The sequence below is a fragment of the Coregonus clupeaformis genome, chromosome 29 (assembly GCF_020615455.1).
Source record: "Coregonus clupeaformis isolate EN_2021a chromosome 29, ASM2061545v1, whole genome shotgun sequence".
NCBI classification, from domain to species: Eukaryota; Metazoa; Chordata; class Actinopteri; order Salmoniformes; family Salmonidae; genus Coregonus; species Coregonus clupeaformis.
In genome coordinates this window covers 13,961,851-13,984,609 of record NC_059220.1, presented here as the reverse complement: position 1 = coordinate 13,984,609, position 22,759 = coordinate 13,961,851, and the positions used below count along the sequence as shown (strand labels likewise).

The window sequence follows — 22,759 nt, the reverse complement described above, 5'->3', positions numbered from 1 at the left end:
GTTCAGAGGAGTTCAGAGGTCACGTCGATTGCCAACCAATCCCAAGCGAGCTAGCGATTGTTTCGACATTTCAGAGAAGCTCTGAAACATTGATTAGCTTGTTTTCATGTTATTAGGAGTAAACAGAAGTTAAAATGTCAAACGATACGGTAGTACATTGGAATGAGCTTTTGAAAAGAAGATTGGCATCCTCCAAGAAAGGTTTTCTGCGTCGATAGCTAGATCTGTTGTGATTATTTAGATAGCTAGTTAGCTAGCTAATGTTAGTCATATTTATGAATATCTAGTTAGCTACGTATTTATTTGTGTGTAAGAAAAACTAGATAACTAGCCATCCACCCACTTGGCAGTATTTCAATTATTGAACATTCACAAAGCCTTATTGTGTCAACATGTATCCATTTATGTTCAGATGAGAGGACTGAGGAGGAGAAGAAAGCAGAAGAGACAGAACTCTTCACTAAATTCTACACAGAGTGGAGGGGAGGAGGCAACAGAGAGAACTACAGGAACATTCCACGCTTCTACTACAGGGCAATTGAACATTCTGACTGAATCTAACTAACATTCTAGCTAACTAATCAGATCAGTTTCTTTCTTTGTTTGTTTTAACATCTTTATACCAACTGTGATATTCACAACGTGTGTCAATTTAAAAAAACATTTTAGTCATTTAGCAGATGCTCTTATCAAGAGCGACTTCCAGTATGAGTGCATACATTTCCATACTTTTTTCCTGTGGGAATCAAACCCACAACATTGTCGTTGCAAGTGCCATGCTCTACCAACTGAGCCAAACGGGACTGAAGATCTTTTGTGAGGGGCTGAAATGATGATGATCTCTGAAGTCTTATATCTGTGTGATCCCTATAGCTGCCTGCAGAGGATGAAGTTCTCCTGCAAAAGCTGCGAGAGGAGTCCAGAGCCGTCTTTCTGCAGAGGAAGAGCCGGGAGCTTCTGGACAATGAGGAGTTACAGGTGAGACTGACATCTGGCTCAATCAAACAAATATTTAGTCAAATAGAAAGATTTACAAGCACTGGAATCTTGTAAAAGTCCATGGCACTATTAAAGTAATCAAACCTAATTATTTAACCTACACCTTCTTTCTGTTATCTAGAACCTGTGGTTTCTGCTGGACAAACATCAAGTGCCACCCATGACAGGAGAGGAGGCGATGATAAGCTATGACAGTTTTCTAAAGGTTGGAGAAAAAGCAGGAGTAAAGTGCAAGTGAGTACTCGGCATATTAGTCATTTTGGAGCCACAAAGTGTGCTAATCACATGAGTAGAATTACCACTGTTTACATTTACATTATTCCAAAAGCATTATTTTAGCTGGTGTGAAAATGCAACATGAATACCATGATGAGACATACTGTATGTGTAAACTAGGGGTGGATTTATTAGTCGCACATCGTAGCAGAACGTTTTGCACTGTAGCAGAACGTTTTTCATTCCCAACACTCTGCAATGGGATGTAAAAGCTGTTGAGTTCCATTTCGTTCTTTAAGGGAAGTTTTAGTTCATATGCGTTTCTCTCTGCCGCCCTGCTTCAAAATAATGAACTTCCATTTAAAACTAAACAGAATTCAACAGCTTTTACATCATGTTGCAGAGCATTTCATTTGGCCCGTAAGTGATTTTATTTGCCCCCCAGGACTAGTTGATGATCCCTGGTTTAGAGTAAATGTTTCCGTTGCAAAATGTTTTTCTGCAGTGTAAAACGTTTTGCAATGGTGTGCAACTAATGAATACACCCCAGGACTATGTGTGTCACAAGCAGATGGAACACTAAGCTCATTAACCATTTTTGACATTATATCTTGGAATGGAATGTGGAATTCTTCTAACAGTTTTTTTGTCCCGCCTCTCGCTCCCAGGCAGTTCTTCACAGCCAGAGTATATGCCAAACTTCTCCACAGTGATCCATATGGCAGGATATCAATTATGCAGTTCTTTAACTATGTCATGAGAAAAGGTCAGTTTCTTATCCATGTCTCCTATCGTGTTGCATCCATAACTTGCATCCATAACTTAGGTCCAACAAATTTGGCCAGCAACTTTTTCTGTCAGAGCGTCTGGATTATGGAACACCCTGCCAACCAGTGTAAGAGAGTGCAGTCAATCAATCAATCAAATGTATTTATAAAGCCCTTTTTACATCAGCAGCTGTCACAAAGTGCTATACAGAAACCCAGCCTAAAACCCCAAACAGCAAGCAATACAGATGTAGAAGCATGGTGGCTAGGAAAAACTCCCTAGAAAGGCAGAAACCTAGAGGAACCAGGCTCTGAGAGGTGGCCAGGCCCCTTCTGGCTGTGCCGGGTGGAGATTATAACAGTACATGGCCATTAAGGCCAGATTTTTCTCCAAGATGTTCAAACGTTCATAGATGACCAGCAGGGTCAAATAATAGTGGTTGTAGAGGTTGCAACAGGTCAGTACATCAGGAGTAAATGTCACTTGGCTTTTCATAGCCGGGCATTTAGAGGTTGAAATAGCAGGTGCGGTAGAGAGAGAGAGTTGAAAACGGCAGATCTGGGACAAGGTAGCACATCCAGTGAACAGGTCAGGGTTCCATAGCCGCAGGCAGAAGAGTTGAAACTGGAGCAGCAGCACGACCAGGTGGACTAGGGACAGCAAGGAGTCATCAGGCCAGGTAGTCCTGAGGCATGGTTCTAGGGCTCAGGTCCTCCGGGAGGGGAGGGAGAGAGAGAGAATTAGAGGGAGCATACTTAAATTCACACAGGACACCGGATAAGACAGGAGAATAACACCAGATATAACAGACTGACCCTAGCCCCCCGGCACATAGACTATTGCAGCATAGATACTGGAGACTGAGACAGGGGGGTTCGGGAGACAACTGTCCTTTTTCAGGTTTGCCTTGATGCTGTCCGGGTGTATCGACAGCATCAAGGCAAACCTGAAAAAGGACAGCATCAAGGCAAACCTGAAAAAGGACAGCATCAAGGCAAACCTGAAAAAGGACAGCATCAAGGCAAACCTGAAAAAGTGGCTAAAGGCAAACCAGTCATGTGAACATTAAGACATTCCGACTCTTAAGATGTCAGATACCTTAGGACAAGGGACATTTAAACAAAATATTATCATTATATTGTCTATTGTTGTATATTGTAAAATAAAATATTATATAGATATTTTAATAGGGTGTTATATTGTAGATATGTATTGATGTTGATTGTTTTCTGCCCAGGGACTACAGAAGAAAATTATCACATAACATTTGCTATCTAACTAAGTCTGGTGTAATGGCATGTTGTACATCAGGGATGGGCAACTTTGATGGGGTGGGGGCCACAAAAAATCGGAACTCATCATGAGGGGCCGCAGTGGCTTGCGGGTCTGCGTACCCACATCCATACATTTTGAGGGCCCTAAGTGAAAATGAGTTGGGTTTGGTGAGAAAGTAAAGGTGTTATTTTGTAACAGGGATAGTTTCATTGTACAGTTGAAGTCTGAAGTTTACATACACTTAGGTTGGAGTCATTAAAACTCGTTTTTCAACCACTCCACAAATGTCTTGTTAACAAACAAGTCGGTTAGGACATCTACTTTGTGCATGTCACAAGTAATTTTTCCAACAATTGTTTACAGACAGATTATTTCACTTATAATTCACTGTTTCACAATTCCAGTGGGTCAGAAGTTTACATACACTAAGTTGACTGTGACTTTAAACAGCTTGGAAAATTTCAGAAAATGATGTCATGGCTTTAGTAGCTTCTGATAGGCTAATTGACATCATTTGAGTCAATTGGAGGTGTACCTGTGGATGTATTTCAAGGCCTACCTTCAAACTCAGTGCCTCTTTGCTTGACATCATGGGAAAATCAAAAGAAATCAGCCAAGACCTCAGAAAAAAAATGGTAGACCTCCACAAGTCTGGTTCATCCTTGGGAGCAATTTCCAAACGCCTGAAGGTACCACGTTCATCTGTACAAACAATAGTACGCAAGTATAATAATAATAATAATATGCCATTTAGCAGACGCTTTTATCCAAAGCGACTTACAGTCATGCGTGCATACATTTTTGTGTATGGGTGGTCCCGGGGATCGAACCCACTACCTTGGCGTTACAAGCGCCGTGCTCTACCAGCTGAGCTACAGAGGACCACACCATGGGACCACGCAGCCGTCATACCGCTCAGGAAGGAGACGCGTTCTGTCTCCTAGAGATGAACGTACTTTGGTGCGAAAAGTGCAAATCAATCCCAGAACAACAGCAAAGGACCTTGTGAAGATGCTGGAGGAAACAGGTACAAATGTATCTATATCCACAGTAAAATGAGTCCTATATCGACATAACCTGAAAGGCCGCTCAGCAAGGAAGAAGCCACTGCTCCAAAACCGCCATAAAAAAGCCAGACTACGGTTTGCAACTGCACATGGGGACAAAGATCATACTTTTTGGAGAAATGTCCTCTGGTCTGATGAAACAAAAATAGAACTGTTTGGCCATAATGACCATCGTTAAGTTTGGAGGAAAAGGGGGGAGCTTGCAAGCCGAAGAACACCATCCCAACTGTGAAGCACAGGGGTGGCAGCATCATGCTGTGGGGGTGCTTTGCTGCAGGAGGGACTGGTGCACTTCACAAAATAGATGGCATCATGAGGAAGGAAAATGATGTGGATATATTGAAGCAACATCTCAAGACATCAGTCAGGAAGTTAAAGCTTGGTCGCAAATTGGTCTTCCAAATGGACAATGACCCCAGCATACTTCCATAGTTGTGGCAAAATGGCTTAAGGACAACAAAGTCAGGGTATTGGAGTGGTCATCACAAAGCCCTGACCTCAATCCTATAGAAAATGTGTGGGCAGAACTGAAAAAGCGTGTGCGAGCAAAGAGGCCTACAAACCTGACTCAGTTACACCAGCTCTGTCAGGAGGAATGGGCCAAAATTCACCCAACTTATTGTGGGAAGCTTGTGGAAGGCTATCTGAAATGTTTGACCCAAGTTAAACAATTTAAAGGCAACACTACCAAATACTAATTGAGTGTATGTAAACGTCTGACCCACTGGGAATGTGATGAAAGAAATAAAAGCTGAAATAAATCATTCTCTCTACTATTATTCTTACATTTCATATTCTTAAAATAAAGTGGTGATCCTAACTGACCTAAGACAGGGAATATTTACTAGGATTAAATGTCAGAAATTGTGAAAAACTGAGTTTAAATGTATTTGGCTAAGGTGTATGTAAACTTCCGACTTCAACTGTAAGTGTATGATGGTGTTGGGTTTGGTGGGAAAGTGAAGGTGGTATTTTGTAACAGTGTTTGATAAGTGTCTTGATATTGATATTCATGTCTCTTCTTCCAGTGTGGCTTCACCAGACAAGGATAGGGCTGAGTCTCTATGACGTGGCTGGACAGGGCTACCTCCGCGAGTCTGTAAGCGCTCTCACTACTTTACTTTTAGACTGAAAGCTTGTGTTGGTGGCTCCTTATTGAAATATCACCCTTCCCTCCCTACCTTCTCATGATTCCTATTGAGACCCATTTGTGCTTTTCAGAGATGTGAAAGATGATGTGTACTATGACCATGATACAGGAACCACCCTCCTGTGAAGCATCTCTGCTTACAGGGTGTTGTTCTTCTCTGTGACATGTTCTTCTCATTGACCCTTTTACCTTTGAATAATCATTCTGTATTGCTGTATTTTCCAGCAAAGCGACAAATGTTATGACTTTTGGGGTGTAAATTGTCCAAGTTTCCCCAGATTCACTATAGGTTGAACATCAGACTGTTTAGAATTAAGGTTGGACTTACTGTTGAGATGATGTGTGTTTTGTAATGTAAACAGAAAGGAAAACGCCGCACACTGCTGCTCATGCTCCCAGGTGATATTTATTTCTAACAACGTTTCGACCCTTAGGTCTTCATCAGGCATCCATATCCCAGGTGGGGGTGGAAGGTCCTATATATAGGGGCAGTACTCAGTGACATCACTTCCTGAAACAGGAGGTAAAAAATGAAAAAACATAGGTTCACAATATTAACATTCAATGTATCAAAATATATGATCATACACAAGGAATGTGATCAATATTTACAGTAATATACATACAATATTCAATTAGGAAAAAAACTAACACGATTTGGACATTTTGAAACTATAAAAATGGTTTCAAGTCAAACTCCACGTTAAGGCCAAGAGGAGACAGTGTGTTGAGCCTGTGGATCCAGAAAGATTCCCTTTGAAGAAGTTTCCTCTCAATGTCCCCTCCCCTGCCTGACATCTTGACCATTTCTATTCCAATGTATCTCAGAGAACTAATAGGATGTCCAGCTTGTAAAATGAACAGCAACCAGATTTCTTGTCTCACCTGTCCGTATATTGCTGCAGTGCTCACTGATCTGTGTCTTAAGGCTTCTACGGGTTTTCCCTATGTAAGACAGACCACAAGGACATTTCAACATGTAAATAACATTTGTGGACATGCAGGTAATCAGGCCTTTGATCTTAAATCTTTGTCCTGTGCGGGGGTGGTTAAATGAGTTGCATTTGTACGTGAAGCTGCGTTGAGCACATTGGCCACATTTGTAATTATCCTCCAGAACCTTGTCCAAGAAAGTTTCCCTTTTCTCTGGTGGGTAATCAGATTTAACTACAATGTCTCATGTTTAGGGGTCTTTTAAAGACCATACGTGGGGGATATTTAAAAATGGGTTTCATTTGTGGGTCAGTATCAATAATGTACCATCCTGATAATGTCCTTAAATGCCTTCCCCAATGGTGAGTATTGAGTGAAGCATGAGGGGACATGTTCTGCTTTTTCTTTAACTTTTGGTTGGTGGCTTTCCAACTGTGTTAGTCCTTCAAAACGATCATTGGCATGTTTTACCCAATTGTCTTTGTACCCCCTTTCCTTAAACCTTTGTGTGAGGTCCGTGGTCTGTTTCTGATAAGCATCAGAGCTGCATATTCTTCTGATGCGACTGAATTGACTTATAGGGAGACTTTTAATAAGTGGACGTGGATGAAAGCTGTCACCTCTAAGGAGGGTGTTCCTGTCTGTAGGTTTCCTATAGAGATCTGTAGAGAGGGAGGTTTTGTCCTTAATAACCATCACATCAAGAAAACTGATTTGTGATAGGTTAAAGTTATTGGTGAAATGAAGGTGTTCATTCATAGTTTAGATAAGCATGGAATTCCAAAAGTTATTCCTGGGTCCCTGTATAAATCACGAAAATGTCATCCAAATATCTCAGAATTCTGAGAATATTGGAGAGAAAAGGGTTAAGGTCTGGATTCAGCACCACCTGTTTTTCAAACATTCCTAGATATAGGTTAGCATAATTATAAATAATAATATAATAATAATATGCCATTTAGCAGACGCTTTTATCCAAAGCGACTTACAGTCATGCGTGCATACATTTTTGTGTATGGGTGGTCCCGGGGATCGAACCCACTACCTTTGCGTTACAAGCGCCGTGCTCTACCAGCTGAGCTACAGAGGACCACATAGTGCTCCCCATCGCTGTCCCTTTGGTCTGGAGGAAAAAGTCTCCTCTGAAGAGAAAATAGTTGGAGGTTACTACCAGTTCAGCCAAGTCCACAATACAATTGGTGCTGGGAAGAGCATTAGAGGGACGTTCACTGAGGTTGAACTTGAGGGCCTCTAGGCCGCCCTGATGGGGGATGTTAGTATATAGACTGGTAACATCAAAAGTGCACAGAATATAATTTTCAGGTATATGGTCCACAGATTTAAAAACATTTATAAAATCAATAGTCTCTAGTATATGTGGGGAGGGAGATCGCCCAGGGTTTCACAACATGGTTTACAAAGGTACAGATATTCTCTGTCAGAGATCCGTTACTACTCACAATGGGCCTGCCTGGTATATAGGTGGCGTCATGCTCTTGTGGATTTTTGGGAGAGCTTATATGACAGTTGTGGTTGGACAGTCAACTTTCATATACTCATATTCTGTCTTTGTAATTTCCCCTTCATAATGTGACAGGACTTGGAGAACTACATTTTAGAGCTGATCCCAACGCTCCCTCAGCTGGATGGCCTGGAGAAGTCTTTCTATTCCTTCTATGTCTGCACTGCTGTCCGCAAGTTTTTCTTCTTCCTGGATCCCCTACGGACTGGTTTGTTACATATATAATAACTAACCAAAAACATGATTGTCAAATGTGCAGACTTCTGTAAGATTCTGATTAGTGATCTTCATGCCTATAACTTGTTTGTCTGTGCCCACTCTGACAAAATAACATCTTGTTCCATTTATTCATGTTTATTTTCAGGGAAGATTAAGATTCAAGACATCTTGGCCTGCAGCTTTTTGGATGATCTGCTCGAGCTGAGAGATGAGGAGCTTTCCAAGGAGAGCCAGGAATCCAACTGGTTCTCTGCACCCTCTGCTCTTAGAGTTTATGGTACGCAGCAGCATTTGATAAAAAAAATTGCCTAATAGACATTAGGCTAATCTGAAGCCGGTAACACCTGAATGTTAAAATAAAAAAGAGATACTAGATGATCTTTGTCCTTGCTGTCTTGGTAAGATGGTCGATCCTGTGTTCCCTTTTGCAGGTCAGTACCTGAATCTTGATAAGGACCACAACGGCATGCTCAGTAAGGAGGAGCTGTCTCGCTACGGCACTGGCACTCTGACCAGCGTCTTTCTGGACCGCGTGTACCAGGAGTGCCTCACCTACGACGGAGAGATGGTAAAAACCTTGCCTGCTTTTCTGACCTATTTTACTATACATGTAAGCACTTAGAATATATGATTGATGTCGGTGTGTTGCAAAGACTCTCCTTGCAGGTTTATAGATCTTTGTTTGTCTACAGTTGAAATAGTTTAACCAAATAAGATTACTTTGAACTGTATGAAACAATCAAAAACCCACTCTTCCTCAGAATTGCACAGATACCACGTGGCGTAAGACTATTATCACATAATAGTCGTTCTAAGATTTCATCAAAGGACACAGTAAATGTGAAATGTGTTTTGACCTGATTTGATGCTAAATCTGGTCTTGACTCTGTGTCTCTCCCAGGACTATAAGACATACCTGGACTTTGTCCTGGCTCTGGAGAACAGGAAGGAGCCTGCAGCGCTGCAGTACATCTTCAAGCTGCTGGACATGGAGAACAAGGGCTACCTCAACGTCTTCGCTCTCAACTACTTCTTCAGGGTGAGACATCGGAGGAATAAATAGAGACAGCAGAGTAGACAGTGGGACCTCTCCATCTGCTATCCTGCTCACTGAATAAAAAGTGTTGTCATGGGCCTCCCGAGTGGCGCAGCAGTCTAAGGCACTGCATTGCATTGCTGAGGCGTCACTACAGACCTGGGTTCGATGCCAGACTGTGTCACAGCCGGCCGTGACCGGGAGACCCATGAGGAGGCGCACAATTGGCCCAGCATCGTCCAGGTTAGGGGAGGATTTGACCGGCCGGGATGTCCTTGTCTCATCATGCTCTAGCGACTCCTTGCGGCGGGCCGGGCGCCTGCAGGCTGACTTCGGTCGTCAGTTGGACGGTGTTTCCTCCGACACATTGGTGCGGCTGGCTTCTGGGTTAAGCGAGCTGTGTGTCAAGAAGCAGTGCGGCTTGGCAGGGTCGTGTTTCGAAGGACGCATGGCTCTTGACCTTCGCCTCTCCCGAGTCCATAGGGGAGTTGCAACGATGAGACAAGACTGTAACTACCAATTGGATACCACGAAATTGGGGAGAAAAAGGGATTACATTTACATCTACTTTTTTTGTGAACAATTGTTTTTTATTAAGTCACTTTATCAAAACAATCAATGAGAATAATAATAATTGATCTACATCTGAAAACTGTTGTAACATTGCATCATGTATTTTCCACCAGGCCATTCAGGAGCAGATGAAAATCCATGGCCAGGAGTCAGTATCCTTCCAGGATGTCAAGGTAAATAGACTTTGTCCCGTTACCGTATTCACCATGGAGGAAGTAACTCTGAAGTATACTACTGGTTACTGTAAAATCAGCTTGAAGTATCCATTTCATCCAGAAATATTGTGGGGTTAGAGTGTGGGTGTCAAGCATTTCTATGGAGTTAACCAGAAGGTATAGTGCTCAGTAGGTGTTCAGTGCTGCTGCCCTTGTTTCCCCAAGCTCTATTCTGAGTTTGTTGATACAAATGTTACATTGATTCAAATTTGTCATGCCATAAAATCTAAGTTCCCTGACCGCTTTGTACAGTCTCCAACTGCATTCTCATTTGTACTAGTAGGGATTTTGTTTTTAAAACTGGAATCTTTAATGGTGAAACTGCCACGTCCATTTGCGATATTACAACAAGAAGTTACTGCAAACAAAGAACAGTTTTTTCCCTCAGACATCATTGCATGCGTTATAGAACAGCAGCATATGTACTGACATTTCTTTTACCATGATGCGTGACACTCCCCAGCTCTGCTTCAACAAAACAAAAACACTAACAATGGCCATGGGGCGGACAGTGGCGCTGTTTACCCCACTGTGGATTCCATCTTTAATAATGATTTCAATAATTCACTCAATGATTTTAATAAGTCATTTTGAAAAAAGTTGCAATGTTGTGCCTTCAGGATGAGATCTTTGACATGGTGAAGCCAAAGGATCCCTACAAGATCACGTTGCAGGATCTAGTGAACAGCAGCCAAGGAGACACAGTAACCAGCATCCTCATTGATCTCAACGGATTCTGGACTTATGAAAACAGGGAAGTTCTGGTTGCTAACGACAACGACAGCAACACAGCTGACCTTGACGATACATGAATCTTCAGTCAAACTGGGAAGGACTACTAGACTCAGCAAGAAGAGGATAAATGTTACGGTGAAGATTCTACAACTGGAACTCAGTTGTTTAAAAAAATAACTTGCCAAGACTTCTAAATATAACAGTTGTATGACCTGTTTAAATGTTTATTAATGTAGTGTACATAGTATAGAAAATGAAAATACTATGTATTTTACTCAAAAAATTATTATAAAAAGCCTACAAATCAAACAGTTGTAGTTTTTCTTTCCTTGGGTAAAGGAGTGTGTAGTGTGAATACCGTAGGATGGGAAAATAAATGTTTTCCTTATACAACCAGCCCTAATAAAGTGGCATTTCATATTATTTGGGGACTGTGAAAAGTAGTTATCTTGACAATACTGCTGTTCAAAAGGAAAGCAGCAGATCTTTTTTTTTACCATGTTTCGCTTTACCTTGGGCTTCGTTCTGAAGCGTTATACACTCAGAAGGGACCATGGCAGATAAGGTCAGCTTTAGCAGGGCTATTTCTAAATATATGGTTCTGGACAATAGTAATGACTGAAGTGTGAGCACAGATGCCAACAAGCAACGAGTGAAGTTTTGTTAAAGGCCTGGAGGACAGTTCAAAACATCATTTTGATGAACTTTCTGAAAAGAACTGCAGAACTAATCATAGTAAAACAATAGGATATTTGTGGGTATTTTAAGGTGAAAATTGTCATGGTTGACAATGAATATAAAAAGCAATTTCCAACTGAAATAAATCAACTATTCAAATAACATTGTGCACCAATGGAATGGTTTTAGAAAGGTCACTTATCTCGCTGCTAACTTATTGTATAACAATGTTATTAAGTACCTGAAAAAATGTATCAGAGAAATCTCTTAAACCCGCAAATAGTTAAAATCAGCATCATATCTATAATTTGTGTGCTCATTCACTGACACACAGCACAGCAATGTTCATTGCACACAAAAGTTAAAGCATATCGACAACGCAGCAACTAAAAAATATGTATTTTGTCTCATGTCTGACTTGCAGTACTAATAGAACATGATCAATATGATACAAAAATAAGAACTACACTATAGCAAAAATGCTGAGGCTACATTGTGAAATGTGAAGATGTCAATTTAATTGAACTGTTCGGTGGGGATGGGGGCAGGGAATCTGTTGGAATCAGGTGTGGCATCTTGATCCAGCTCGAAGGTGACGTTGACGAAGGAGGCTTTGCCCTCCGGCTGCTCCATGGCTGGCTGCTGGATCTCCTGGTCGCGCTCCTCCTTAAAACGACGCTCTGCCTCCTCAGACAGCCGGTTCTCCTCCTCCTCCTCATCCTCCTGTCAGTCACAACATGAACATTAAACTGCACCTTGGAGTAGTAACAAGGAGTAGTGACAAAATAGTAGTAACACATTAGTAGTAATGAAGCATTCCAAGGTCTGTCAGTAGATGCTTCCCCATACACAAGACAACGTACCTCCTTTTTCATTCTGTAGTACTCGTCAATAGCATACTGGTACTTGGGTGAGGTAATACCAAACAATGAGGCCATTCTCTCCCCAAGATAGTCACAAACTGAAAGTGAAAAGCACAAGGCAGAGGCACAGTATTTCCAAGACACAGAGCATTACATTTATATAGGCTATATTTTGACACTCATCATATGTGTGTATATTTAGAGTCTAGTATACGTAATACCACATTTACCTGAAATAGTGGAGGTTGCCACTCTCCACATGTGAAACAAAAAATATGGACCCCAAGTCAACCTGGACTGTAACAAAAATATGACACAAGAAGAAAACAAAGTTAACGAAATGCAGGAATGTTTCATTCTATTCAAGCTCATGTAATGGAGTAAAGTCACATTTTAATTTATAAGGGCATAAAAACCAACAGGGTCAGCTGAGGTCTTAACAGCTATAGAAGCTTGCACTTCCTCCTCTTCTTCTTCATCTGTACTGTATTCCTCCATGGTCTCTCCACTGGCAAAGTAAATCGTTCTACGGGGCACCTTCTGCTTCTTCATCCCTATGTCTCCCAGCTCCACACTCTCAAACTCCTTCACCATATTGGAGCTCTGTCAATCATCATAATCAACAACAACAAAAACAGTCTATTCTCAAGACGTGTTTGGTTACAGCTGGTAGAAACAGGATTTTACTACCATGTTACCAATAGAAAACGTAGCAGCTACATTATAGGGCTTTTGACATTTGTCTCACATTATTATGAGGTTAGTAAATCACCATTTGAATGAAAAAAATCCAAAAGGTTTTTCAAGCAGTTTCTGTGAGTGATTGCTTCGTAGCTGTCTATGCAACTATGGTAGCTAACTATGTATGTGGTATAATTGTGAAAAAATTGCCTACAGCATGCACATATTTATTCACGTTCGAGATAGATAGCTAGATATATAGCTAGCTGCTGATGCTACAAGGAAGTAACGTTAGATCGCTAGCTAAAACAAACACAACACACAATCGTTTTTTTGTTTGTTAAACTCATGAGAACAGGTCTAAAATGGTAATAATCGCACCTTTTCAGCGTCCATAGCTTTCCCCAAAGAGATGTTGACATTAGTAAGATACAGTGACAGCTCTGCCATCTCACTTCTGTCTCCTCTCTCAAATTTCGGAAATGACGTAGATAGGGGTTTGGTCATAAAGATCCTATTAAATTACTAGAGGGGAAATGTTATAAACCCTCAAAGTTCGAGAATGGGACAAAATGGCAGCCATCTTGGTCAGGGAGAAATCCCAAAACTGTCTAATTGGAATGAATGGCAGTAGAGGCATAGCTGATGCATTTCCTGCTTTTACTTATGCAGGAAAATAAAAGTAAGGCATATGATGTATCAGAAATTGTGTAATGTAATTATAGTCAACCTAAAATAGTGTCATATAATTATAAATACTGTTTATACAGGTTTTATACCAATTTAATGTATAAATAGCCTCTAAAATATATGTAGACCATAAATGTCTCAGATTGTTTTTTCTTGGAAAGCTGTGAGTGCTATTATATGATACAATATCAGTAATTGTTGCATTTACAACTTGTCTATGTACTATCATCAACTGATTTGAGCCAGTGTATCGCTGTGGTTTGACTGCATCGTTTGAATGGAATGTTGGCATATTGGCAGTTAATTTGGAAAAATTTATGGAATCATTTCTCTAAAACTGTCTGGCTAGCTATCTAATACACATACAGTGCACATAAATTATTCACATTCCTTGTTTCACACAATATCTTATCACAGCACTGGTAAACCATGGTTGACCAACTCCCTGACCAACATGGCTGACCTTTGGACCATCATAAGAAGGTTCAAAAGCATTCTAATATTCTAAATCATAATTCTATGGCTTTGATTCTTCTTTCCCATCCCATCAGTTTGCGGCTTTAAAAAAAAAAAATATATATATATATATATCAGAATTGTGGATTTTGTGAAATAGTGGAATGCAACAAATGGCATTCAATCAAATACCCCTAAATGTGATGATCGGTATCTGATATTGGATAGATTATCTGTGAAAAAATAATTGCATTTAGAAGTCTAACGTTACAATATTGGAAAAGGCTATGCTAGAAGGTTAATAAAATGGTATCTACACTATTACATTTATAACGGTAAAGAGATAGTGTGCAAAGAGAGAACGAGGTTGTCTTGGCGTGGGCAGAGAATTCAATAAAATGACCCTTTTACTCTTTTATTCTTAGAGATCCAGTAGAATAGGGGGGGGCTCAACTGCAATGAAAGTACTCCACCTTGCGCACTTGAGAGGTATGGCAAAAAATAACAGCACTTGGGTCAAACCATTGCTGCAAATGGTTTGATTAAAATAATACTACATTTGTAGATGTCGTCAGTACAACTAAATGGACAACATATAGAGAAACTGAAAGTATATAAGAAAAACAAACTATTTCGGCCTGTTTCAAAAGTGGGATTTTGCAGAGTATTGTTGTCATCCCCACGTAGTCATAGAAGTGGTATGATCCAATAGTATTGAACGCAAAGCTGCTGAATGTTGTTTGTTTTCACAGAGAGCAAGTAGCGGAACAGAACGGTTGTCGCACAATCTTAAAACGGTTATATTTACACTTTCTGTCCGCGAATAATAGTTCAGTGGCCTGTGCCATGGCTCTGTGCGGGGGTGTTGGAGCCATGGCTTTACCTAGCGAGCTTATCGTCCACATATTTTCATTCTTGTCCGACCGTGACAAGCTTCGGGCCTCGTCCGTGTGCTCTCGCTGGAGGGAGTGTCTGTTTTACCCATCGCTTTGGACGGAGCTCAAGTTGCGTGTCGGAGGTGGCTCGAACGGGGGAGGCTATGGCTCCGAACAGACCCCAAGATTAGAATTTCTCATGAGGAAGTTTGGCTCCTTCGTGCGCGAGCTACAGCTCGAGTTTGCCCCTGTTGAAGGATATCTAAGGCCACTGAACGGAGTGGAGGGCAGGATGGAATCTGTCGAAAGCGACCCTCAGTTCCCTGGCCGCTGGAAAGACGCAATGATCACCTATTTGGACCAGGTGTTGTGTGTCCTCGGATGTATTCGAAACAACAGGTAGTTGGATACATCAATGATTCAACATAATGTTTAATGCAAAGTGCGTCAGCAACGCCATACTCGTCAATTTGAGTGTTTGTTGGGTCTGCGTAGTCAGCGAGCTAACCTTTAGCTAGCCTAACTATAAACAAGCCCATGTCATTACGTAATCGGGTTATGTCGTTCTCTACGGATTTCTGCGTATACTGCTTGATTGACGTGTAGTTTTTTTGCCTATTCAAGCTATAATCTAGCTACTTGGTATATAGGACATGTCAGTCTGTTTTTCTGCCTGTTATGCAAAGAATGTTGCTAGGGCATGTTTATAATTTGAACTACATTGCAGCAGCAGTGGTAGTCATGGTCAGGTAATCTATAAAGTGAACCCCTGAGGTCAGCAACGACATTGGCAGCATGCTTTCATATGCAAGTCTGGCTTCTCAAACCTGTACTAGCAATATGCCAATATCTTTTGGACGCATTCTGTCCTGAAAAGTTCCAGATGCACTGCCTCATAGGGAGACTAAAGCTGTCTTGAGGCATTTCGTTGTTGGTAGTTAATTCCAGTGCTTATTCAATAACAGCACACTTGTGAAAGAGAGCTCTAGAGATGTTGGTTGTACAGTCATATGAGGAATGCTGGGTTTGTGGTGCACACCAGTGATGTTGAAAGGTGCTGATTGTCACAGGCCTTCTGGCAAATTGGTGAGGACATGCATACCGTTTGAGCTTGTTTGCAGTCATGTTTGTTACAGAGTACAATTAGAACATACTGTCACTGACCTCCACTATGGCTGATTGTGTCCGGTTTTGTCTAAAGCTCAAACTTCTTTCTCGTTCTAGAAATCTCCAGAAGCTGAGTCTGTATGGGGATACCTGCATTCTTCAGGATGAGGGCATTCTGGACAGTGCCTATCTCAACCAGGTTGATCAAGGAGGAATGAAAATCAAAGAGTGAGTGGCTTTAAGGCTAGGCTATATCTTGCCCAAGGCGACAAAAGGGCATATAGGGGTCACAATCACAGTACAAACTGTCCTCAGTTGAAATTCTGCCTCATAGAATTACATATAGAACACATAACTAGGTAATATAATAGGATCTATGTTCTGCCTAGTTTTTGTTCTGTATTCATTTTCATTGTGAGTAGGCTTTTATTTGCAGATATGGAAGAGAGTCAGACGTTACAAAGATTGTAACTTTCTCTCCCTCTGTCTCTGTGTGTATTCCTCTGGCCTGGAGTAGGATCCAGCAGCTGTTAGTAGAAGTTTTGTCTAACAGCAGGCAGATGAAGTGGCTGTCCTCAGCCTTCATGCTGGGTGTGGTAACCCCCTGCTCCCTGGCCTCTTTGTCCAACCCCAGCGCTGCCTCCCTGGAGCACCTCAGCCTGCTGGACAACCAGCTGCCCTGCCTGGCCTCCCCTGTGGAGCTGGAACGGCTTGTCCACCTGCGTTCCCTGGCCCTCGACTTCTGTGACTTCACCTCTGAGATGTGCTGCTTACTGGCAGGAGGAGACCGTGCTCCACTACACCGCCTCTCCCTGATGGTGAATGGCGCCGCTCTGGAGGCCAAGCCCCTCGATGGCACCGCCAGTGAGGACGACTGGAAGGCCCTGGTCCGCCGCTGCGCTAACCTGCGGGTCTACATGATGGCCCTGGATGTGTCCAGCCAGGACCTGCTGAGGGTGCTCAAGCCCAGCCTGCCCCTGGAGAGGATCCACCTGGACAGCTACTCCACCCTGGTCACAGACGGCACCCTGGAGCTCATCGCCCAGCAGTACAACAAGACCCTGAGCCACTTCGTCCTGATGAGGGATGACACCGGCTTCCCTGACCTCAGCGTCAACCGCAACGAGGACCCGCTGGTCCTGCTGGCCTGGCGCTGCGTACACCTCTCTGTCCTGGTCATCCACGGTGAGTCAGCCTGGGTCAAAAGCTAGTATTACATAGCTGAACACTTTTAGTGTAGCCTAACATTTTAATGGGAGTGATTTTGATTTCCAATATCATGGGTTCTACAAGTTGCTCTGATAGAAAGAAAGATGTATAACTGGTTATTTTCTAGGAGTAATGTTATGTCTAGTGTGTGTGTAGAGGTCATATTGGCAGCATGTTGATTTGTATAGCACAGATCAATTGGAGTTTGTTTATATTCAGTATGCAGTATGTTCTTTCTACAGTGGTGTTCAATGTGATTCTCCTCTGTCTGAACACCACAGGCTATACTGTGTGGTCCCACAACCTGGTGGCCATCTCCCGTCTGCGTGGCTCCAGCCTTAAGGTCCTGGCCGTGTCCGAGGAGAGTATCGACTTCGACCCGGACCAGGGGGTCTTCATGGAGGGTGACCCCGTCCACAACCTGGTGAAGGAGGTTTCCCAGGGCCTGGGGCGCATCTGGCACCCCTCCATGGACTCCAACTTGGTCCTCAGTGAGCCCACCCAGCACTTCCACAGGGAGATGCAGAGCTTCAGCCTGGGCATGTAGGCTAGAGCTACAGCCGCCAGGCCGGGCCTCCGTCTGGGTCGTGTTCATTAGGCACCAAACGGAAGAAAACAAGACCTAAACAGGGAGGGACTACCTGGACTTGTCCAATAAAAAACGCTGATCTTCTGTTTTCTGTTGTAAAACGTTTTGAAACGTTTTCCGTTGCGTGCCCTAAAGAACACAACCCTGGTCTGGCCTGCTGCACATGCTCAGTGCTTGTCTTGATGATATAATCTAAACCTTATGGGTCCTATCTCATTTGCATACTTTATTTTTAGTTTATATTTTCTTTCTTTGTAGAAGGAACTAATCCTTTATATGTGCTGTGTTTAATCAGTATTAGCTCTATTTATATCTATCTATATATATCCTGCTTATGAATAGGAGAGTATAGTCGGGTATTTGATTAGTAGCTAATTGAGCGATTGTTGTAGGGAGGGGGCTTTTTTACACAGCTAGCTTAGTTAGTTGTATTGCAAGTTTTCTTTTTGGTTTTGTCTGTTTGTTGTTTTTCTCTTAGCGAGTGCTGAGTTACCGTAAACTAACTATCAGTTCATCCACCTTGGCTTTTTGCAATGACGGAATCCTGTGTACTTGTTTGTTCACCTTTTTAAGGGGAGATTAGTCCAGTGGTCTTCCAGCAGAGGGAGGGACAGTGCTGGTGGACTGTGGTTAGCCCCCCCCCCCCCCTTCTTCCCTGTCTGCTCTTTACTTTTGTGTTTTGGAGATAATATGATTGCTATGTTACGGGACTAAGATCCTGCTGGTTCTTCTCAACCCAGAGGTGGGATGTGATACAGTTCTGCTGGTGAAACCAATTGCTAAGGTTTCCACACTGACACACTCATGCTGAGACCCTGTGAGCTGCCTGCGTACAGCTGCAGTCCTTTAGTCAGGGGTCAGCATTGCCAGTCATACGCTGTAGTTTGCTCTCAGAAAAATCCTCTCTGTCTGTCTCAGGTAGGCAAAACATGACGATGAAGATGGTGGTGATGATGATGTATACTATGAAACAATCAGCTAGTCTGTCAGTTTAATCCAGTTTTTCTTGAGTCACAGTTGCCTTGGAAACCCCCTTGTTTTCTGGATTCAATCGTTTTTGCCATCAAATCTGCCCCTTGTACCACGGGGTAAACAAACTTAGTCGTACATTTGTTTTAAGATTAAGGTGTTGAAAGAGTTTAAAGAATGGCAAAAAAAACTACTCCTTGCCCGTATTTCTCTTGTTCACAGTTTTAGGGCAAAGTGCATGCTGTGTTGACTGACTCCAGGGCCACAGTGTTTCACCTGCTGAGCGTTGGATGGAGGGAGACATATGTTTGCTTGTTCCATATCTCAGGATTTTTGCACTTTCTGTACTTTTTTCCAATGAAGGCTTTATTTTAATGCAAAGCTGTCTGTTGTTCTGAGGGCCAGTGTGCGTGTTGGTGGGACTGAATACTGGATACTAATACTGGGGAAAGAGCTCTTCCAACACAACGCATACCAGAGGTTGTTGGTTTTATTTTTCTAGCCCCGCCTCCTTGTTCCCTCGATTTAACTTTTAAGAAGGTTAAGATCCGTGATGTGCGTCTGTGAAAAGACTTTTAATGACGTTTTCTATTGTTGTGTACTTGCTGTTTTAGAGCTCAGAGTAGTAGAGGGAATCTGAGGTTGATTACTCAGTGGTAGAATGTAAATGTGAAGCTAACAACCTTTTTTTAATGTGTAAAGTTGTCTGCTATCCAGAATTCCCCCTACGTACGAATATCTTCTTCTTTATCCTTGCTTGTAAAGCTTAGGGAACCAGTCTTGACTTATAAGACAGTAGAGTGTGTGTGTGGGCTGGAATAGTGTGGTAGGCCTCTGCTTGTTCTGTGCTGCTGAGATGTTGTAACATTCCGGAGAAGACGAGAGTAGGCTACGTCTCTTGACCTTGAGTGGTTATGAAGCCGTCGGTCGGCTATTGCTTCTTGTTGCGTTCCTCCGTGCCCATGACTTTCATTGGTACTACCAAAGCCAGCCATTTCAGCTAAAGAAGAGATGCAAAGTACTGGAAATTGAGGAAAAAATTATTGCATAGAAACATCTGGCATCAGATGGCAAGAAGTATGTGTGATCCATGTTTCAAACAATGTCACAATCAGTCTGTGGAATCCACTACTAATCTGTTTAGCTGTTGCAGTCAGATATGAGCCTGCATGCAAGGTTCCACTCGGGGTAAACTTAGTCTATCTACGGTTTAAGCATGAGAAGCATCAATATGGGGGAAAAGTAATATTGAAACTATATGCATGTTAACAGAGGGATTCTAAAAGTGTTTATTTAAAAGTCCAGTCTCTATTTTTAGTACCACACCAAAAAGGATATAGATAATATTATTCTATATTTGGAGTTAACTTGTTTTGTTTGTGCTGAACAGGGGTAGGGTAAGACCTTGTTAGTGGAAGAGGATGACAGTCAATTGTTACAATGTGTAAAACATCCTAATGTTGCATTCATGCTGTGCCTAAATCCAGAGGAGCTTTCATTTCAAACCTTGTTCTGTTTGTTCTGCATTAGTTTCCAGTTCACCGTTCATTGTCTAGTACCGCATTTGACTACCGTTACAGAAGCATAGCTCATTTACGCATCAGTGTTTTGTTTTTGTGTGGGTTTTTTGTGCGTTTGTGTAAAGTTTCAAAAGTGCATACATCAGAGAAGGGGGTGTATGGTGTGTTTTGAAGTTAAACGTGGTGTACCACTTTTTCACCAGTGAGCAGGAAACAGCCTTTCTCAGGGTTACTGTCAGTTGAGGTAGAGGAGAAAATGAGTTCCATCGCTCAGGCCTCAACATCATAATGAAAGTTAGGATTCATATTTTTTCCAACAAGTCACTGGATTTTAAAAACGTCCTGTCAGCGCGTCTGTGTCAGCTGCCAAAGATCACGGTGTGAAACAACTCTCAAAAAGTGCCCACATGCTGGCAGAGGGCAGGGCCCATGGCTGATCAGCAATGATGTACTACTACGACTACTCCTTTACAACTACTACTATACTTCTAGAAATATGATCTACTTACTGAATAGGGGGTGAAGTTGGACCACATGTGGTGCACAGCTGAGCTGTGGCTTGGTCAACAACCGTAGAGCTCTCTCTCTTTACAAATGCACCTGTTTCACTGTGAATAGTGAATGTAATTTAAGTATAGATAAAATCAAGGTTGGTTGATTCTATCAGACCAGTACGCTGCTATGAAACATGTAAGGAACATTCCACTGGGGAGTTAAAAACAAACAGAAAATGGCCAAATGTCTGCATGAGATGACTTATATTTTTTACTATTTTATTGTTTTGAGGGGTAACGGGATCCAGTAGATAGGTCACAACTGGTCTTTTTATGAAAATAATTGTTTGCAGTGTGGAGTCATATAGAGGTGGTTGTGTAGCCCAGTCTCACTCTGCATGTTAAACAGGCAGAGCAGACTGGGGATATTTTGTTACTCTGGACAAAAAGAAGACCAGTTGGGTTATTGTAGGTTACAACTGTAAGGTTGGATCCCCTTTTTTTTTTATTTGATATTGTTTTATTATTTCTGGACACTTTATATGCATTTGCAATCCAAATCTATCTTGTTGAATAGGAGGAAGCTGTGTAGCTACAGTGTGCTGCTTGTAGGGCAGGTCCATCTCAGTGTTTAACTAACTGTTGCCTGTAGAAGCTTATTGCGCCCAGAAAGCTACAGTAACTTACAGCTAAATTAACTCATGCCAGCCTTATTAAGAGTGTAAATGCTTGGAGTTAAGATACCTGAGTGAGGAGAATTGATACTGTCTTTGGTTTTATTCCATTATTAAAAACCCGAACCACTGTAATACCACAGGTCTACTGTTGTGGGGGTCAGGAGGGAGGCGAGCTTGAAACAAGCCACATCTCTTAATGGCTGGCTTGCATTACAGTAAAGTCAGAAACTATGCAAGTGGAATGCATATAATCCAGTGGCTCTTTTTCTTTTTTTTGTCACTTACAAATGGAAGTAACTTAACTTGCTACGATACTTGGCCTTATTATTATGATTTATTGTTTTAAGATCTTGATTCTTCGGAAGCCAAACTCCGTTTCAAAGGCGACCGTGGGTTACAGACATGGTCTCTATGAGACTGGCCAGCAGGCCCCAGTTAAGTGGTACGAATGTCGTGCATTTGTTTAAAATCAGGACAGTTTGCAATAAAATAAGTCATACATTACAAGTGGCAACCACGAGGGCACGAGCAGTGCGAACACCTGGGCTGCGTCCTTAGAAACTTTTGGGTAAGAAAATAACTCGCATTGCATATTTGTATATACCAATACATATACTCTTATGCAAGATGTCTGGGTTCTATTTATGAACATAAAGTTTGTAAGCGGTTTTACCAGCTTAATTGTTTAAATATTTGGACAAGTGTGTTCTGTCAAGTGAGCACATAGCATTGGATTTTATATGTACATCTGCAAACGGGAAATCCACTGGCGCATGTGTGAAAATGCCAGGTGTGGAGAGCATTTTATTGATTAGAAAAGTGATCCAAGGTTCCAAGATAGCTAAAGAAGGAAAATCCCACAAAAACCTAACTGACAGATATTGGGTAAACCAGCCGAATGTTGATTTGAATCAATGTTGAATGAATGCTTCTTCTTTTAATCAGTGAATAAAAGCATTATAAAGACAAACATGGTCTCTTTTGTATTATTCATGGTTTGAGTTTTGTATTTGGAAATCTTTTGCTGATCCTAGTTTTATTGCAGTGCTTAATCTTGTGCAACATCTCACCCTTAACAATATTAATCAGGTGTAATTGTACCTTACATGACCCAGTGGTACAGGAACATGTCAGTGCTAGACATTGTTTTGACATTTGACTTGGCACAGCTTATATGGTTCGGATCATGAGGTTACAGCTATACCTGAAGAGGACCAACATGCCATTTTTAATGAAACAGCTT

At 41.9% G+C, this 22,759-nt stretch overlaps 3 protein-coding genes across 4 annotated transcripts; 2 read left to right on the top strand and 1 right to left on the bottom strand.

Moving 5' to 3' along the window:
- Positions 1 to 28: 28 nt before the first annotated feature.
- Positions 29 to 11,017, top strand: LOC121544742 (serine/threonine-protein phosphatase 2A regulatory subunit B'' subunit gamma). Its single transcript, XM_041854858.2, has 12 exons — positions 29 to 201; positions 413 to 534; positions 874 to 978; positions 1,121 to 1,233; positions 1,884 to 1,981; positions 5,354 to 5,424; positions 8,006 to 8,138; positions 8,295 to 8,426; positions 8,581 to 8,717; positions 9,051 to 9,188; positions 9,872 to 9,931; positions 10,594 to 11,017. The coding sequence occupies exons 1-12, from the start codon at positions 135 to 137 to the stop codon at positions 10,783 to 10,785; spliced, it is 1,368 nt and encodes a 455-aa protein (XP_041710792.2). The 5' UTR covers positions 29 to 134; the 3' UTR covers positions 10,786 to 11,017.
- Positions 11,018 to 11,882: 865 nt separating this feature from the next.
- On the bottom strand, positions 11,883 to 13,419 carry fam177a1 (family with sequence similarity 177 member A1). 2 transcript variants are annotated; one of them, XM_041854859.2, is made up of 5 exons: positions 13,312 to 13,419; positions 12,670 to 12,852; positions 12,480 to 12,546; positions 12,250 to 12,347; positions 11,883 to 12,109 (listed from the first exon to the last, which is right to left on the bottom strand). In XM_041854859.2, exons 1-5 carry the CDS (start codon positions 13,378 to 13,380, stop codon positions 11,903 to 11,905), a joined length of 624 nt encoding a protein of 207 aa, XP_041710793.2. In that variant the 5' UTR covers positions 13,381 to 13,419; the 3' UTR covers positions 11,883 to 11,902. The 2 variants fall into 2 exon arrangements, with proteins under 2 accessions (XP_041710793.2, XP_041710794.2); XM_041854860.2 differs by having other exon boundaries at positions 12,691 to 12,852.
- Positions 13,420 to 14,811: 1,392 nt separating this feature from the next.
- On the top strand, positions 14,812 to 22,486 carry LOC121544741 (F-box only protein 33). Its single transcript, XM_041854857.2, has 4 exons — positions 14,812 to 15,350; positions 16,176 to 16,286; positions 16,576 to 17,243; positions 17,549 to 22,486. The coding sequence occupies exons 1-4, from the start codon at positions 14,923 to 14,925 to the stop codon at positions 17,812 to 17,814; spliced, it is 1,473 nt and encodes a 490-aa protein (XP_041710791.1). The 5' UTR covers positions 14,812 to 14,922; the 3' UTR covers positions 17,815 to 22,486.
- The last annotated feature ends 273 nt before the right edge of the window (positions 22,487 to 22,759 follow it).